The sequence below is a fragment of the Telopea speciosissima genome, chromosome 11 (genome assembly GCF_018873765.1).
Source record: "Telopea speciosissima isolate NSW1024214 ecotype Mountain lineage chromosome 11, Tspe_v1, whole genome shotgun sequence".
Taxonomy (NCBI): Eukaryota; Viridiplantae; Streptophyta; class Magnoliopsida; order Proteales; family Proteaceae; genus Telopea; species Telopea speciosissima.
In genome coordinates this window covers 50,741,830-50,754,104 of record NC_057926.1, presented here as the reverse complement: position 1 = coordinate 50,754,104, position 12,275 = coordinate 50,741,830, and the positions used below count along the sequence as shown (strand labels likewise).

The 12,275-nt window shown below is 40.3% G+C and overlaps 2 protein-coding genes and 2 pseudogenes across 2 annotated transcripts in view; all 4 read left to right on the top strand.

Moving 5' to 3' along the window:
• The first annotated feature begins 1,098 nt into the window (after window positions 1-1,098).
• On the top strand, window positions 1,099-2,603 carry LOC122645300 (annotated as a pseudogene).
• A 2-nt stretch (window positions 2,604-2,605) lies between these two features.
• On the top strand, window positions 2,606-10,563 carry LOC122645298 (probable E3 ubiquitin-protein ligase ARI5). Its single transcript, XM_043838616.1, has 3 exons — window positions 2,606-2,648; window positions 5,670-6,543; window positions 10,383-10,563. The coding sequence occupies exons 1-3, from the start codon at window positions 2,606-2,608 to the stop codon at window positions 10,561-10,563; spliced, it is 1,098 nt and encodes a 365-aa protein (XP_043694551.1).
• A 690-nt stretch (window positions 10,564-11,253) lies between these two features.
• LOC122645297 lies at window positions 11,254-11,893 on the top strand (annotated as a pseudogene).
• LOC122644565 (probable E3 ubiquitin-protein ligase ARI8) overlaps window positions 11,275-12,275 on the top strand; it is a 40,996-nt gene continuing 39,995 nt past the window's right edge. The window contains exon 1 of the mRNA XM_043837945.1: window positions 11,275-11,318. The gene's annotated coding sequence lies outside the window, so the exon portion shown is untranslated. The remainder of the gene's footprint in view (window positions 11,319-12,275) is intronic.

The following is a 12,275-nucleotide window of genomic DNA, read 5'->3' as shown; positions in this document are numbered from 1 at the left end:
GTTTTGGTGGTCATCTTGGTTTTAAGTGTTCATGAGAAATGATTTCAAATTGGAAAGCCATATTGGTTTTTTTTGTTTTTTCTTTTTTGGAATTGGAGGTATTTGGCCTTTAGTCGACTAATTCCCCCAAGGCTCGTGCGTGACCTCACAACACACACGAACTGGGAGATACTGGGGCCCCCATGTTCACTAGGGAGTTTCCTCTAAGACGGGTGGCCCCAAGGAGGGAGGCGGATTCGAACTTAGGACCTTCAGCTTCCTTAGGCCTCGTCCCTTGCCAACTGCGCTGCCCCGTGGAGTTAATGCCATATTGGTTTTAAGTGTTCATGCAATTTGGATCCTCTATTGCCCAGCTGCTTGGTAGGACCCTACTGCCAAGACACAACAAGGCGTTAAATGACCACCTTACCCCCACTCGAGCAGGAGTAAGGCGGTAATTTAGGGCCTACTGTGTCTTGGTAGTAGGGTCCTGCCGGGCAGCTCGGCAGTAGAGGAACAGGGTTCATGTTCATGAAGGCATGAGAGATTATAATTTAGTTGCAAAAAAATTAGAATGCTCCTTGATTTTTACTAGGATAAACCCGTATTTTTGGTCCAGTACTTATACAGAGCAATAATATTAATACATGTATTAAACATGTATTATATCATTGCCGTACAGTTTTATTTTGCCAGATTTTTTAATACTATTGCCGCATAGGCCGATTAATTGCCATATGTATCCTTTCCGTATTATTGCCTCCCAGCCCAATCCATCCAAGTCGTCAGGTCCATGTGTGCGCGAGAGAGAAAAAGAAGGAGATTTTATACATTAAAAAAATCCTAGGAGGGTAGAAGAGTCATAAGACACTTAGAAGAGTTAACTGATTAGGTCTCTCGCATGGAAAAGTAGAAAACCTAGAAAACCTCTTTCCAAATTCATAGGGGACTAGGAGAGTAAACTAATAGGGTTTTTCTTTAAGGTCTTTTTCGCGATCGAATCTCATATAAAAAAACGATTTGTTCTTCTCTGTTTTTGAATTTGTCTTCTATTGGGGTAACAAGGGATTGATCAGTAATATTAATTCTATGATTTCTAGGGCGGCTTCTGGGTCTGATATGGATTCAGAGGATATGTATGACGATGGAGATTATAGAGATACAGAGGAAGAGGAAGAAGATGATGTGTATGAAGATGGTGATTATCTTGATTATAATGTCAAGAAGTTGCAACCACAGCAGTACTACACCATACTGAGCGAGGCAGATATAGGTCGACGCCAAGATGAAGATATCACAACTATATCTACTGTGCTTTCAATATCAAAAGCTTGGTCAAGTATCCTTATGCGCCACTATAATTGGAGTATCAGTAAAGTTAACGATCTATGGTTTGCAGACGAGGAGAAAGTACGGAAAACTGTTGGTTTATTAGAGAAACCAATTGTTGAAATTCCAGAAAAGGGTAAAGAACTTACCTGTGAAATCTGTTTTGAAATTTACTGTCTTCATATGATGGCTGCCCCTGTTTGTGGCCATCTCTTCTGTGTTTCATGTTGGACAGGTTATATTAGCACATCAATTAATGATGGCCATCAATGTTTGATGCTGCGATGTCCTGATCCATCCTGCAATGTTGCTATCGATCAAGATTTCATCGATCGGATTCGCTTCCGACGAAGAAAAGGAGAAATTTTCTCGTTACCTTCTTAGATCTTATATCGAAACGAACAGAAAGATTAAATGGTGTCCTTCTCCAGGTTGTGGATATGCTATAGAGTTTGAGGTTGGTAGTAGTGGAAGCTCTGATGTTACTTGTCGCTGTTCATATAGCTTTTGCTGGACTTGTACAGAGGAAGTTCACTGACCGGTGGACTGTGAAACCGTGGCTAAGTGGTTGTTGAAACATAGTTCTGAAGCTGAAAATATGAATTGGCTATTAGCTTATACCAAACCTTGTCCCAAGTGCGAAAAGCCAATCGAGAAGAATCATGGGTGTATGCATATGACATGTAGACCTCCTTGTACGTGTGAGTTTTGTTGGTTATGTCTCGATGCATGGACAGTTCATGATGGATATTCGTCATGTAATAAATATCGCAAAATAGAGGTAGAAGATGAAGGTGAGAGGAAACGAAAGAATGCTAAAGCATATATGGAGAGATATGCACACTATTATGAACGATGGGCAAGCAACCAGTCGTCAAGGCAAAAGGCTCTGGCAGATTTACACCAAATGGAAGCTACCCAACTCGACAATCTGAAGGATAAACAGGCTGAAACTTCTTCGCAGCTCGAATTCATTACGGAGGCTTGGTTACAAATAATTGAATGCAGGCGGGAATTGAAGTGGACTTACGCCTATGGATATTATCTTCCTGATTATGAATATGGTAAGAGACAGTTATTTGAGTACTTACAAGGCCAAGCTAAGTCTGGGTTAGAAAGGCTTCATTACTGTGCAGAGACAGAACTACAAGTTTACATTGAGGCTAATTAAAGCTCCGATTCCAGGCTTTAAAGAGTTCCGCATAAAACTGGTTGAACTTACCAACGTGACAAGGAATTACTTTGAGAACTTGGTCCAAGCATTGGAGAACGGACTCTCAGATGTTGATAGCTAGCCATGGCACATGCCAGCAGGAAAGGAAGCAGGAAAAGCTGGGGAGGTAGGTGACGATGTTCTTCTCTAGTGATCAAAACTCTTGGTGCATTATATCACTCTCTTAAATCTAATTATGGTTGATATAAATATATTAGGGATTCTGTACTGATTTCTTTCTTGTATGTGCCATAAGATTGTAGTTAGCTGCTCCCCTGCTTTAAAGACACCAAAAAATTTTGCAATGTTACTGCTACCTGGGAGCTTGTATCCAAAGAAATTGAATAATTAACTTCTCCTTAGGGTTCAAAAATACCCTCATAGGTTATAATATTTTTCAAAATACCCTTTTTGATTTCATTTCTTTGGTTGCAAACCAGGTAGCAGGAACATTTGCGCAATACACGCAGCCCCTTTGACCTCACACAGGGGCACGCAAAATGACCGCCGCATCCCTGGTCATTTCCAGGGTTCTAGGGGGTGCAACTGTCATTTTGTGTGCCCCTGTGTCAGGTTGCAGGGGCAGCGTGCGCTGCGTGACCACATGGCGTTCTCTTTCCCCAAATATATATTAATTATGTTTGTCTTGTCAAGATTCAAGAGATCTCTATTGACCATAAATGTGCAGTGACACTCTGAGCTATTATATAAACCAATGGATTAAAATCCTCTCCAATTCCCCCATGGTGTAGGGCGGTGTAGTTCCGTGTGGAGAGGTTGACACTAGTAGGTGTGATATCCAATGGTTTGTGTTGCACCGCCCCGGTTTTTTTTTTCTTCTCGAGCTTGGAATTGTTGGATGTCACGCCTGCCAGGTCTTGACATCTCCACCCCGAACTATTCCGCACTACACTTTTAGGGAATTGGAGAGGATTGTTTTCCGTAAACCGACGTTAAAATTGCTTTAAGTTTTGTTTAAAAAAAATAAAAAAGGAAGAATGTGGAATTTTAATGAGGCATATTTGTAATTTAATTTGTTTAAGTATTTCGGCGCTAGAGCATTATCCTAATCAGATTGGCCATGGCCAATACTAATACCTAATTGAGACTATATCAAATAGGGAGAGGGCAAAATGGTACAAAAAATTTGATATCGATATTTTAAGGAGAAGACTTGCACATTTAACCGAGTGTCCCTCAACATTAGCCAGGTTGACTTAGCATTCTCGTATAATAAAAATAGTTGTTTTTATCGTCCAAGAATGAGAAATTTACCTAGTGCACAAGGCTCCCGCGTTTAGCAAGGAGCTTCTCTGGAAACAGGGGTAAGGCTGTATACATTTGACCCTCCCCTGACCCTGCTAAACGTGGAAGCCTTGTGCACTGGGTACGGCCTTTTTTTAATGAGAATTTGACCTAGAATGCATTGTAGTAATGCATATCAAACACAGGATCTGGTTCAAACTCGTACACTCAGAATGCAAACTTGGCCATGCTACCAATGGAGTCTCCTACTTTTTGATAATCCAGACTGAAAGATTAACTTGATTATTGAACATCTAACCGAATGCTACCAATGGAATCTCTTTTAAAATAATATTTTCATCATATGAGTTGGAAGAAGTTAAATGAAAACCTTGGTAAGATGATTAATAGAAAGATCAACTTGATTAATTATAGGGCGATTATAGATCAATGCTTTGCATAACAGAGAAGTATGTATGGAGAGATTAGATTTCTTTGACCGGGAGCACAGGCGCGCTAGTACTATCATTTCACGAGGGCCTATGTCTAGGAGCAGGAACCATACTTCATTAAATATATAGCAAATGGCGGGAGTGTTTTTTGTGTGGCAGTGTGTCCCCTGAACTAGCACGTAGAAACATCAACAAGGATGGGATTTCCATTTTCATTGGGGGTACGACAATCATTCCCGGGATCCTATGTCTGGGCGCAGGAGCCAAACTCCCTGCTCTACCATAGGGATAAGGAACAATAACCCGTCGTGCAGCATGACGTGTACCTACGTCCAGACACAGCGGTGCGCAAAATGATTTACACATCCCTAGTCCTCTCTACCTTTCCAGGGGTGTGCTGGTCATATCGTGCATTGTGCGACCGGGTGACGTTTTTTATCCCAATTTATAAAATAAGCAAAGATATCGAATGTCCTCTCAGAACGTTTAGCCTTTCTAACCAAAATGGAGCAATCCTTTCATCAATGGTCAGACTGACTCTAAATAGTAAATATGTGAACTAGTGGGTAATTTAGAAATTTTTTTTTTTTTTTTGGAACTGGGTAATTTAGAGATTGAACGTTAAGTGTGTGTGTGTGTGCGAGTTAGAAAAAAATAAGATTTTAAGGATTAAAAAGCAATTTGGCTCTCCTCCAAATGTGGCGGGTGCTGGAGGGTCCAGCCCAGCAAAAACGGGGGTGTTTGGTCATTTTCGAGGTGGGTCCCCTGTGAAATGACCAAACACCCCCTGTTTTTGTTGGGCTGAACGAAAAATTATCCTCTTCAATTCCCTAAAGCTTGGTAGTGCGACAGTGCTAGTGTGGATGTCCGACACATGATAGTCCGAGCTCATTGACTATATATGTTGAGTTCAAACTATTGGAAAGGATAATAATCCGGGCTGGACCCTCCATCGGACCATCTCCCGCCACAGCTGGAGGAAACCCAAGTCCATTAAAAAGTTCTTGGAGAGTAGAAGAGTCATAGGACACTAGAAAAGTTAACTGATACGGTCTCCGTGTAGAAAACGTCTTCCAAAATTAGTAAGAGACTAGGAGAGTTAAGTGATAGGGTTTTTAAGTAGAAGGAGACTAGAGGAGAGTCTTTTATATTCTACCTGGGATCGCAGCCAATGAATTAGAAAAATTCAATTCCCCATTTTTAGAGATATCGTTGAGAAAATATCCTTCAAGGTTACGTGTCTTTGGCAGCAAGCCGACGTAGCAGGAAAGTTCTTGCAATCGTCCATGTGATCTCTTTCGCCTAAACAAAATAAGAAGGATAAGATTTTCTTCCAAAAACGACTTGAGGTTTTTGGTCGAAAAACTCAAGTCGATCTCAGTCGCAATCCCCGCCCTAAAAAACCGATGATAATTCTTGATTGATTCTTCAATCAAATCTTCTCCTTCTAGGGTTTCTGGATCATTCGTTTAGGGATATGAATTCAGAGGATTATGCCTATGAGGATGGGAATTATAGGGATATGGATTCAGAAGATGATGAGTTTGATGATGGTGATTCTCTTGATTATAATGTCAAGAAGTTGCATCCACCGCGGCAGAACTACACCATACTGAGTGAGGAAGATACACGTCGACGCCAAGATGAAGATATTACAACGATATCTGCTGTGCTTTCAATATCAAAAGCTTGGTCAAGTATTCTGATGCGCCACTATAATTGGAGTACCAGTAAAGTTCACGAAGCATGGTTTGCAGACGTGGAGAAAGTACGCAAAGCTGTTGGTTTATTAGAGCAACCAATCGTTGAAATCCCAGAAAAGGTCAAAGAACTTACTTGTGGAATCTGTTTTGAAATTAATTCTCTTGATAAGATGGCTGCCTCTGTTTGTGGCCATCTCTTCTGTGTTTCATGTTGGGCAGGTTATATTAGCACATCAATTAATGATGGACCTCAATGTTTGATGCTGCGATGTCCTGATCCATCCTGCAATGTAGCTATCGATCAAGATTTCATCGATCGATTCGCTTCCGACAAAGAAAAGGAGAAGTTTTCTCTTTACCTTCTTAGATCTTATATCGAAACAAATAGGAAAATCAAATGGTGTCCTGCTCCAGGTTGTGGATATGCTATAGAGTTTGAGGTTGGTAGTAGTGAAAGCTCTGATGTTACTTGTCGCTGTTCATATAGCTTTTGCTGGAGTTGCACCGAGGAAATTCACCGGCCGGTGGATTGTGACACCGTGGCTAAATGGATGTTGAAGCATAGTTCTGAAGGTGAAAATGTGAATTGGATATTAGCTTATACCAAACCTTGTCCCAAGTGGTTAATATAAATATATTTGAGAAATCTCTGTACTGATTTCTTTCTTGCATGTGCCCGTCGTGGTACATAAGATTGTAGTTAGCTGCTCCCCTACTTTTAAGATGGAAAATTTTTAGCTACTACTCAGGTTGCAGGAATGTGTTCTTGTTACCTGGGCTTGTACCCAAAGAAATTGAATAATTCACTTCCTCTCAGGGTTCACAAATATCTTCATGGGTTATAGTATTTTCCAAAATACCCTTTTTGTATTCATTTCTTTTGCTGTGAACCGGGTAGCAGGAACAATATTCCTGCAACCCCGATAGCAGCAAAATTTCGTTCTTTAAAGACTTATCTGCTTTCTTGTGATATCCATTCAATAAGGTAATGCAAATTTTTTCCTCGTAGGGAGGAAGATAAAGGATTTTCTTCTTCTCAAGTGCGGTGCACCATACTTAAGAATCCAACCGTTAAAACATGGGGTGGTGACGTCTTTTTATCCTCTCAAGTGTTGGGTGGACGGATGGATTCTTAAGTGACACTTGAGAGGATAAATTTCTAGAAGATAAAACCTACCATAGTGCATCTTGGTCAGTATTTGTGACTGCATTGATAAGGTAGAGAAAGTGAAAAAAAAAAGGAGAAGCTGAAAAACCATCCTTTCCTCTTAGGATATCTGTATGTGATAAAAAGGATTTGAATATAGGATGCAACTTGTTATCGCCAAAGGGTGCAACCTTGGCTACAACAATACATATATATATTTATTATTTATTTATATATGCAGAAGAGGTCTTTGAGGGGGAGTGTGGTATATATAGGACTTAGTTTTCCTCCACTCCCATTCACCGAGGGGAGGGAGATCAAGGCGGAAAAAGGTATATATATACATTCCTTCACTACTTGGTGTTGAATGGGAGTCGAGGGAAACTTAATCCACAATTGGTGTTGCTTGGTTGACACGCTCCCCACAGCCAATCAATTCCTCAAGCAACCGAATGATTGTGGTGCTTCATTATTGTTGTTTTTGTTGTAAAGCTTTAAAAGCCGATATCGACATGACATTCATAGTTGCTTGGATGTGATCTTCAAAGAGAACTAGATAACCTCTAATGGGTTCCTTGTCGGGAATTGGGGTGTCCATGTAGTCTAGAACCGGCATTGACCTTCTCTGGCGGTTCTGATTTGATGAGTGTTCTTTCTCTTGGTTCTGTTGATTTGCTTTGTAACTTTGGTTGCCGCCTTAGGTTTTGCTTTCTAGGGCTGTTTCTTCGATCCCTTAGGTCTGTCTATGAGATTGATGGATTTGGATCCTCTATGGCCGGGCAGGTAGCAGCCATTGTGCTGCCTACACCACGATAGGGGCGTGGACCCCACCTAAATAGGATGCTGGCATAGTGGGTAGGACAGTCATTTCACCCCCATTTGGGTGTGGGCAGCACAATGGTTGCTTGGTTGTCTAGTGGTAGAGGAGCCGAATCCGAGATCGATAATTTAGGCGCCAATACATATATTCTTGTTCTTCCCTCTTGTGTTTTTTTTGGTTGCCAATAAAGTTGAGACTCACCCCCCCCCCCAAAAAAAAGAGGATTTGTGAGGAATTTAATTTAATAAAAAACTATAACATTACGAGGGGGGAAAAATCAAATTCAACCTTAAAATTTGTTAATTAATTTGGCTAATTTGGCACGACATGTTGTATCTCAATTTATAGTTATTACTACTGCATAGTTGAGGTTTTGATCTTTAATTTTCCTAATTATATTTATGAATCCATAGCCTACTAATTTTAGAATTTCTCTTTCCTCTGTATGGGAGCATGGTCTGTACGGGAGCATGGTCTACGCTAATGCTCCCTATGTATGTTTTTCAATTGCGGAAGGGACAGAGCAAGAGACACATGGGAGAGCTGGCGTAAGCCACACACTTAGACAATTCTTTTTCCCAAGTATTAGGGAGAAAGAACACCACCAGTTCGTGCAATGCACACCGCCCCTTTGCCTTGACACAGGGGTACGCAAAATCACCGCCACATCCCCGATCATTTCCAAGGTTCTAGGGGGTACAACAGTCATTTTGTGTGCCTCTGTGCCAAAGTGCAAGGGGCGTGCAATGTGCAACCATATAGCGTTCTTTTTCCCCAAGTATTAATTATGTTTGTCTTGTCAAAACTCAAGAGATCTCTATTGACCATAAATGTGTAGTGACACTCTTAGCTATTATATAAATCGATGGATTAAAATCCTCTCCTATTCCCCCATGGTGTAGTGCAGTGCAGTTCGGTGTGGAGAGATTGACACTGGCAGACATGATATCCAACGGTCCGCGTTGCACCGGCCTAGTTTTTTTTCTTCTCGCAGTTGGAACTGTTGGATATCACGCCTGCTAGGTCTCGACATTTCCACCCCGAATTGCACCACACTACAAATTGTTTTCTTTTAAAATTGCTTTATTTTCGTAAGTAATTAAGTTTTGTTTAAAAAAAATTAAAAAGGAAGAATGTGGGATTTTAATGAAGTATATTTGTAATTTAATTTGTTTAATTATTTTGGCTCTAGAGCATTATCCTAATCAGATGGCCAATACTAATACCTGATTGAGATTTGAGACTATATCAATGGTATCAAATAGGGAGAGGGCACAATGGTCCAAAAATAAAATATCGATAGTTTAAAGGGAAAAACTGTTCAACAAAGACTTGCTCATTTAACCGAATGTCCCTCAACATTAGGCAGTGTTTGGTATGCATTCTCATAATGCATTCTAGGTTGATTTCACATTATTGAATGATAAAAATAGTTGTTTTTATCATCCAAGAATGAGAAATTGGCCTAGAATGCATTCCAAGAATGCATACCAAACACAAGGTCTGATTCGAACTCGTACAATGGAGTCTCCTACTTTTTGGTAATCCAGACTGAATGATTAACTTGATTATTGAACATCTAACCGAATGCTACCAATGGAATCTCATTTAAAAAAGTATTTTCATCATATGAGTAGGAAGAAGTTAAGTGAAAACCTTGGTGAGATGATTAATTGAAAGTTCAACTTGATTTTTTATAGAGGAGTTATAGATCAATGCTTTGCAACAGAGAATTATATATTGGAAGATTAGATTTCTTTGACCGAGAGCGCAGCCCGCGCTAGTACAATCATTTCAAGGGGGTTGTATGGTTGCAGGAGCCACACTCCATTAAATTTATAGCAAATCGTGGGAGTATTTTCAGTGTGGGAGCGCATCCCCTGCACCAACACGTGGGCCAATGAGAATGCACGTAGAAACATCAACAAAGATGGAATTTCCATTTTATTGGGGGCACAACGATCATTTCACGGGATCCTGTGTCTGGGCACAGGAGTCAAACTCCCGGCTCTACCATAGGGATAAGAAATGCTAACCCATCATGCATCACGACGTGTACCTACACACAAACACACCTGTACGTGAAATTACAAACGCACCCCTAGTCCTTTTCAGGGGTGTGCGCTGTGCGACTGAGTGGCGTTCTTCATCCCAATTTATAAATAAGCAAAGGTGAATGTCCTCTCAGAACGGTTTAGCCTTTCTAAGCCACATGGAGCAATCCTTTTTTTTTGGGGGGGGGGGGTGTTAAAAATGGAGCAATCCTTTCATCAATGATCAAACTGACTCTCAATATGTGGAATAGTGGGTACTTTAGAGATCGAACGTTACGTGTGTGTGCCTGCGAGTGAGAAAAAGAAATGTTAACTGATTAAAAAGTCCTACCCTCCTAGGAGGGTAGAAGAATCGTAGGACTAGAGAATTGGGTAAAAGCGAATTGTGATGCTAGTCTAAAATATAATTCAGATTCTGGTGGTTTGGGGTTGATCTACAGGAATCATCTGGGTGATATTTTGCTTGTTGTGTCTATGCCTTATAACTTTCATACAGCTATTGAAGTTGAGGCATTGGCTATACGGTCTATGTTATTGGAAGGGATTTCTGAAGGATATAGTTGCTTGATGGTGGAATCGGACCAGCAGGCGATTATGATCGAATTATCTCCAACACAGTGATGTTTCTCCTCCTTTAACTCTCAAACCTATTTTGGATGATGTTCATCATTTATCATCCTTTAAGGGAGCAAAATAGCTTGGCCGATTCCCTGGCAAGTAAGTCAATGTCAGTTGAGTATGGCATGTTTCATATCCATGGTTAATGGATTTAATTAGTTTTTTCTCCATCCATGTGTAATACACGACAGTATCAATAAATCTGCCTATTACTACCAAAAAAATATAAACAAATAAGGTCCCACATGTAAAAAACGTCTTCCAAAAATCGTAGGAGACTAGGAGAGTTAAGTGATAGGGTTTTTAAGTGGAAGGAGACTAGAGGAGAGTCTTTTATATTCCACCTGGGCTCGCACCTAATGAATTGGAATAATTTGGCAAAATTTCGTCCATTTGTTAGTCTCTTTCGCCTAAATCAAAAAAAGAAGGATAAGATTTTTTTCCAAAAACTACTTGAGGTTTTTGGTAGAAAAACTCAAGTCGATCTCAGTCGCAATCCCCGCCCCCAAAATCAAAGACAATTCTCGATTCGTTCTTCAATCGAATCTTGATGTTCTTTTTGGTGTTGTTTCTGTGTTTTTGGGGGTTTGTTTTGTACTGGGGTGACAAGGGTTCTTCGAGCTTTAGAGCTTTAGAAATTCTAGGGTTTTGTCATATTGGGTGACAAGGGTTTTGAGCATTAGAAATAGGGATATGGAATCAGAGGATTATGCCTATGAGGATGCGAATTATAGGGATACGGATTCAGAGGATGATGTGTTTGGTGTTGGTGATTCTTTTGATTATAATGTTAAGAAGTTGCAACCACAGCAGCAGAACTACACCATATTGAGCGAGGAAGATATACATCGACGCCAAGAAGAAGTTATTACAACGATCTCTACTGTGCTTTCAATATCAAAAGCTTGGTCAAGTATCTTTATGCACCACTATAATTGGAGTATCAATAAACTTCACGAAGCATGGTTTCTGAGCGAGGAGAAAGTACGCAAAGTTGTTGGTTTATTAGAGAAACCAATCGTTGAAATTCGAAAAAGGGTAAAGAAATTACTTACGGAATCATTTTGAGATTTATTCTCTTGATAAGATGGCTGCATTGTTTGTGGCCATCTCTTCTATGTGTCATGTTGGCGGGTTATATTACCACATCAATTAATGATGGACCTCAATGTTTGATGCTGCGATGTCCTGATCCATCGTGCAATGTTGCTATCGATCAAGATTTCATCTGTCGATTTGCTTCGACGAAGAAAAGGAGAAGTTTTCTCGTTACTTTCTTAGATCTTACATCGAAGCGAATAAGAAAATCAAATGGTGTCTGCTCAGTACGTGAATATGCTATAGAGTTCGAGGTTGATAGTAGTGGGAGCTCGATCCGATTGTGCAGTTGATAGTGAATAATTGGATGATTCCATTATCTATGACTGATTACATATATAGAGTATGAGATCCCATTGATTGAGGATAAGAATGAAAGAAAAAGGAAAGAATATCATCACGATTGGTGAGGTTTATCTATACGACTAGGAGACTTGATTTGAGCCAGGTAATTAAGTCCAATACTCCCCCTCAAGTTGGGCGAGTGAATGTCAAGAACCCCCAACTTGGACCTATGTGATATAAACAATTCTTTGCCCAAGGATTTGGTGAAGATGTCAGCTAGTTGTGCAGCACTGGGAATATATTGAGTTTGAAGTAGCCCATTTTGGATATTA